This window comes from Protomyctophum bolini (assembly GCF_963924005.1).
Source record: "Protomyctophum bolini genome assembly, chromosome: 20".
NCBI classification, from domain to species: Eukaryota; Metazoa; Chordata; class Actinopteri; order Myctophiformes; family Myctophidae; genus Protomyctophum; species Protomyctophum bolini.
Window position 1 is genome coordinate 2,217,529 of NC_137881.1, and position 6,001 is coordinate 2,223,529.

General features: G+C 42.9%; 1 protein-coding gene across 6 annotated transcripts in view; it reads left to right on the forward strand.

Moving 5' to 3' along the window:
• Positions 1-5,493, forward strand: part of LOC308335516 (low-density lipoprotein receptor-related protein 1-like) — a 209,572-nt gene extending 204,079 nt beyond the window's left edge. For 5 of the 6 annotated variants that reach the window (XM_080792562.1, XM_080792563.1, XM_080792564.1 and 2 more), the window contains one exon: positions 676-5,493. In XM_080792562.1, coding sequence (XP_080648688.1) covers positions 676-816 — 141 coding nt within the window. In that variant the 3' untranslated portion in view covers positions 817-5,493. The remainder of the gene's footprint in view (positions 1-675) is intronic. The other variant, XR_013966027.1, reaches the window with a different exon arrangement.
• The last annotated feature ends 508 nt before the right edge of the window (positions 5,494-6,001 follow it).

Below are 6,001 nucleotides of genomic sequence, written 5' to 3' on the forward strand. Positions count from 1 at the left end.
TCAATAATATGTAAGAACCACAAAAAATGACCAATGCGCCCATGCGGCACAAAGCACCTTTCATGACATGAAATGCAGCTCAAATTGCTTTACAGAGCAATGGAGGAAAAAAAGAAAAGCAAGGCATGAACATTAAAAAAAACAAGAGCAGTAATGCAATACAGTGAGGACATGAATAACAAAAAAGATCAATTAAAAGCAATGTTGTAGAAGTGTGTCTTGAGCTGTGCTTTAGAAATGTCTCCAGAGGATGCCTGACGAAGGTACAGTGGGAGTTTGTTAAACTACAGAGGCTGCCTGTCGAAGGTACAGTGGGAGTTTGTTCCACGCCGTCGGCCCGTAGAAGCAGAAAGCTGCTTCCCCGTATTTTTTTAGTTGCCATTTTTTTTTGGCAAAGTGAGCAAATGATGATGTTTTTAGCCCAAGGAGTGTTTTTTCGTGCGCAACTAACGCTCTCCTCTCCCCCTCTCTCCCTCTCCCCCTCTCTCCCTCTCCCCCTCCTCTCCCCTCTCCCTCCCCCCTCTCTCCCTCCCCCCTCTCTCCCTCTCCCCTCTCCCTCCCCCCTCTCTCCCTCCCCCCTCCTCTCTCCCTCTCTCTCCTCTCCCCCTCTCCCCCTCTCTCCCTCCCCCCTCTCTCCCTTCCCCTCCCCCCTCTCACCCCTCCCCCCTTCCCCAGCCCACCAACTTCACCAACCCGGTGTACGCCACGCTGTACATGGGGGGCCAGAACAGCCGAAACTCGCTGGCCAGCACAGACGAGAAGAAGGAGCTTCTGTCGCAGGGAGACGAGGAGCCACTGGTGGACCCCCTGCCCTAAGGACACTGTTTTCTGTCCCTATTGGGGTCCGGGGCCCCCCTGCCCTAAGGACACTGTCTGTCCCTATTGCCCCCCCTTCTCGGGGGCCCCCTGACCTTAGAAGACTGTCCCATTCGGGCCCGGTTGGGGGGTTGGGGGGTCCGACCGACCCACCCACCCAGCCTGTCCCTCAGACACACGTTCCCAACTCTTGTTGCCTTTAAAAGAGAAAGGAAAAAGACAAAATAGAGAGAGAGATATAAAGCAAACAAAGACTGTATAAAATGTACAAAACAAATGAAGGACTGCTTTTGTAATGTCGATTAGCAGTATTATATTTTGTTCCTTTTTTGAGATTTTTTTTCCTCTCTGGTCAAAAACGAAAAGAGAGAGAAAACTAAAAGAATAACATTTTCTATGAGAGATTTTTAATTTTCACTTATCCTCTTTTTTCCCCCCTTTGACCTAAATAGCCACTACCTCCTGTGCAAAAACATGGAAATGGAAAAAAAACGAGAAAATTTTGAAGAGACCAAGATGTTAAATCATCGGAGCAATTTTATTTTTTTTATTTTTGTAATGAATTGTATAGAGAAAAGACAAGAACATTGTTCCATTTCACCAGTACGTGCCAACTGTTTGTTGTTTGAGACTTTGAGCGGGGAAGGTAATACTCAAAGTTATATAGATATATATATAAAAAAAACGGTACCAATGTTGTCTTGATGACAGTTTGGTTGTGTGAGGCAGATTTATTATTGCACAGTTTGTGTACAGCAGCGAGTATTACAATGTCAATACCTGGCAACCACAGTATTACAGTGTTACAATGTCAATACCTGGCAACCGCAGTGTTTTCAATACCTGGCAACCGCAGTGTTTTCATGGTGTTAGAAGGACTTCTCCTTAGCGTTATGTTATGTTACTATAGTTCTGGTCCATAGAGCGCCGAAGTCTGACGTCACTTTCAGTAGAGGGCGTCAGTCCCCCAGGTTCATGTATTTGTTTAGTTGCATTGAAATCCCCATTGAGGCGATTTTTAGATCGCCTCATATAACAACTGTGTTTGAAAAATAAACACGTCACCCCGGCCGCTTCACTCATATGGATATGAAGAATCAACTGACTGAGAGAAAACGCTAATGTTGCTGCTGCTGAATTAGTTAGATTTTCGCTAGAAACAGACTGTATCATATATGAGTGACTGACTGTCGCAAACGATACAGAGACACCTCCCTAACAATAACGCCGAGACAGCATTTTTATGTTTGGACCACGACGCTTATAGTAGACGATTATTAAGATCACCCCATGTTGTTCTCCATAGAGAAATTACTTCCGCGAACCAGGGGAATCGAAGGGATGAGCGAGTTACGTCAGGACTTCGGTGCTCTATACTAGCGTTAAGCCCAAACCACACCATAGTTGCAACTATACTTTACGACAAAACTGTTTTAAGGTCAACCACACCAATATATACTCCTTGATTTGCAAGGAGTTTGCATCGGTGCCGTTGACCTTTAGACGCTTCTGTTGCAAGGTTCGGACTTGGTGTGGTTGGGACTTTAGAAGGACTTCTCCTTAATGCTATACGTTAACCCATTCTGTACGGGAACCCGTTTTGGTGTTGGCATCATGTTATGCTTTAGCTATTGAAAAACAGCAGACCTACAAGCTCATAGCGCGCCACCGAGTGGCGCACTACGAGCTTGTAGGTCTGCTATTTTTGAAAAATCGAAGAGCGACTGACATTTTTAGAATCTGATCTCAGGTCAGAATGGGTTAATCAGACCAGTGTGTGTCCAGTGGAAACCTCGTATGAATCTGATCTCAGGTCAGAATGGGTTAAGTGACATAGCGTTAATATGGAGAACTCCTTTTAACGGACCAGAGCTGTAAGTACCATAGCATGGGGGAGAAGTCCTTCTCCTTGTGGACCAGAGCTAGTATTTTTCCATAATAATTTCCTCACAGAACAATGTTCATGAAATGATTGTGTTGTCTTTCTTCCACAGAACCCTTTTTTTAATTGTTTTTTTTAACGGTGTGGCGTACAGTATATCATATGTACAGTATATGCACCTACGCCGTGATATGTAAAGCAGGTCGATGTATGTTTGTATGTTTGGCTTTTTGTCACATCCTAATGTGATGTTTTTAGGGAAAACTCTGTCCATTTTCAACCTAGATTGATCCCATTGTTCTGATGATAGTGTATGTATGTGTGGAGATAAATGTTATCAAGTGGTATAAAGTTACTACACTTTATATTTAAGGTCCAAAACATGCAGTAACCACTTCCGCCCTATACGACATTTTGGCCATTTGAAAGTAGCCGATCTACGAGCTTACACCGGGGTGCGTTGTGAGCTTGTAGATCGGCTATTTTCAAGAGAATTATTAGACATTTTGAAAACTTGCAAAACGGCACATTCTGCACAAGGAGTGCTTTTTACTTTTGGCACTTTGATGCTAATACTTTGGTTCTTTAACACATTTAAAAAAAAATATTCAGAACTTTTACTCGTAAGTAAAGAAAAATGTGAGTACTTTTTTCACCACCGATATTATCCTCGGTCTGCTGTGTATTTCTTCGCAAAATATCGACAATGTCGTCAGCGAGCGTATATGGAATTTACGTATGCAATATTTCACAGAGAAATACACAGAAGACATATAGCCGTATTTCATTTCTGTTAACGTTATAATATCTATCTCGCATCAGACAGAAGAAAAAAACAGATAGATTTGCGTCGAAAATGGGGCTAAAGGTTTTCCCTTTTTTAGGCTGTTGTTGAGAGTTATGGATGGGAGACGGAGGTACAGGAGAAAGTGAGCGACGTGTTGGAAAACATTCCAGGCGGAGTGCTAAAGACGGGACGTGGAATAATCGCCTAGATTACACGTTGTCGTACGGCAGCGCCGTATTCGCTCGATGAATAGGACTGATTTTCCAAGTTGAGAAAAAATCGATAAATCAGTCGGTTATTTCCCGGCGAGTCAAGCTTATAAAATCATAGCCATAACAATCAAAGAGAACCTGGAATGGTTGTATATTATATTTCCAGGTTTTGGTGGCGATGATGAAACGAAGGACGAATGCTTCCGTTACGGACGGAGGGAAGTGGGCACTCTGTGATTAACGTGCACCCATTAATTGGGCCACAGCAGGCCAGCACTAATACTAATAATAATACTAATAATGATTAATGTTGATGACAACGGGGACATAACCACAGACAGTTGGATGGAGTGTCAGCGTCCTGAACAAAGCCTTGAGTTGACTGTTAACGGGTTTTTCCTCCGTTTGGTCCCCGTAGAGGAAACGCCACGGTTATGGCGACGGTGAAAGGAGAAAGGATCGAGTTGGGTCTTCTTGTTGTTGTTTGTTTGTTTGTTTTCGCCTTATATAATTTCCTCCGGGGTTTGATTTCTGTGAAGACTAGATAATGTCTCGTCCCGTAGGTGATATTTCTGCCCTTTTTTTTTTTTTGCTTTCGTTTTTTGTTTTATTTCATTTGAAGATGGAACGTCTGTGTTGCTTTTAGCAGTTTCTTGGTTTTTTTTTGTAATGGCTCAATGTTAACCACTTAACGCCTGACTTCTCACGCCTCATCTGCACAGGCAAGGAGCGGAAAAACTGTCCCGATACGGAGCGTCGGTTGTTGCGTTGCGACGTTACCTGAACCAATCAAATGACCAATGCATAGTAGCGTGCAGATCTCGACCAATGAAAGTCAAAGTAAGGTGGGGTGGAAGTCGGCGAAACCTCACTCACATCGAGACTCTGCGAGTGAATATAGGAGCGGTGGACGACGTCGCTGTACGGCACGTTGTCGCTCGCGGTACGTCAGGACAGTCTCGTTGAAAAACATTTATTTTAAATTGCATAAGTCGGTCCCCCGTCCTCTGTGCCCTGCTGCTGCTAACGCTAATGCTAACCGTGTCTTTTAAGCCTCAGCCTCTCTGCTTGGATCTGTCAGAAGGTGGTGAGCCATCTTGGATCTGTCAGAAGGTGGTCAGCCATCTTGGATCTGTCAGAAGGTGTTCAGCCATCTTGGATCTGTCAGAAGGTGGTCAGCCATCTTGGATCTGTCAGAAGGTGGTCAGCCATCTTGGATCTGTCAGAAGGTGGTCAGCCATCTTGGATCTGTCAGAAAGGTGTTCAGCCATCTTGGATCTGTCAGAAAGGTGGTCAGCCATCTTGGATCTGTCAGGAAGGTGGTCAGCCATCTTGGATCTGTCAGAAAGGTGGTCAGCCATATCTTTAATGCATGTGAGAAGAAAAAACTAAATAACAATCTTTTAATGTAACTCTAGAATAACAACTCGATTTTTTTATGCTTAAATTCGTTTTATTATTTTTTTGTGCTTATCCGTCTGCAAAAGTGTTTGTTTTTTTGGATCTATGTCGTTGTCATTTAATTGAGAGTACAATCATTTTACCCTAATGAACACGTTTGCAAAAATCATACATGTGTTTTTATTTTATTGTTTTTGATTAGTTCTTTTTTTTTGCATTACATTTTTAATGAAAAATTACACATAGCTTTTATAGTACACAATGCATGGAGGCTCAGATTTTATTTTATTTTTTCTGAAGAGAATGTTTAAATTTTTTTTGCTGGAGTATACTTTGCAAATTAAATAACAGATATTTGTTATAAATAAAATTTTAAAAACTGTACAGAAAACAAAGCACACAGGCTATCTATGTCTTCTTTTACTGGTGGTCCCGTGCAGAGTAATCTAGTAAGAGAGTGGTGGTGTCAAAAGCCTTTTGGAGGTCCAGCATGACCATGCCGCAGTACTTTCCAGCATCCACCTCGTGTTTGATGTGGTCGCTGAAACCAGATTGGAACTCGTACAGCAATTTATTAGTGGCAAGATACTTTTCAACCTGTTCATAGACTATTTTTTCCATCACTTTCGAGATGGAGCTTAGCATAGAAATAGGGCGGGTTCTAATTTACTCCCTTTTTGTCCACAGGGGTTACTTTGGCCAGTTTAAAATCTTGGGGGACCCGTCCCTGTTTGATGGAGAGGTTTACCATGTGGGTGATGACTGCATGGAGCTATGGAAAAGGCTGAGTCTCTGAGAAATTTGGAGGGAATATTGTCATGGCCAGTGGCCTTGTGGGGTTGGAGGGCACTCAGTTTTTTAAGTACCTCCTCGGTAGTTACCATTGCCATTTTAAAATCATCT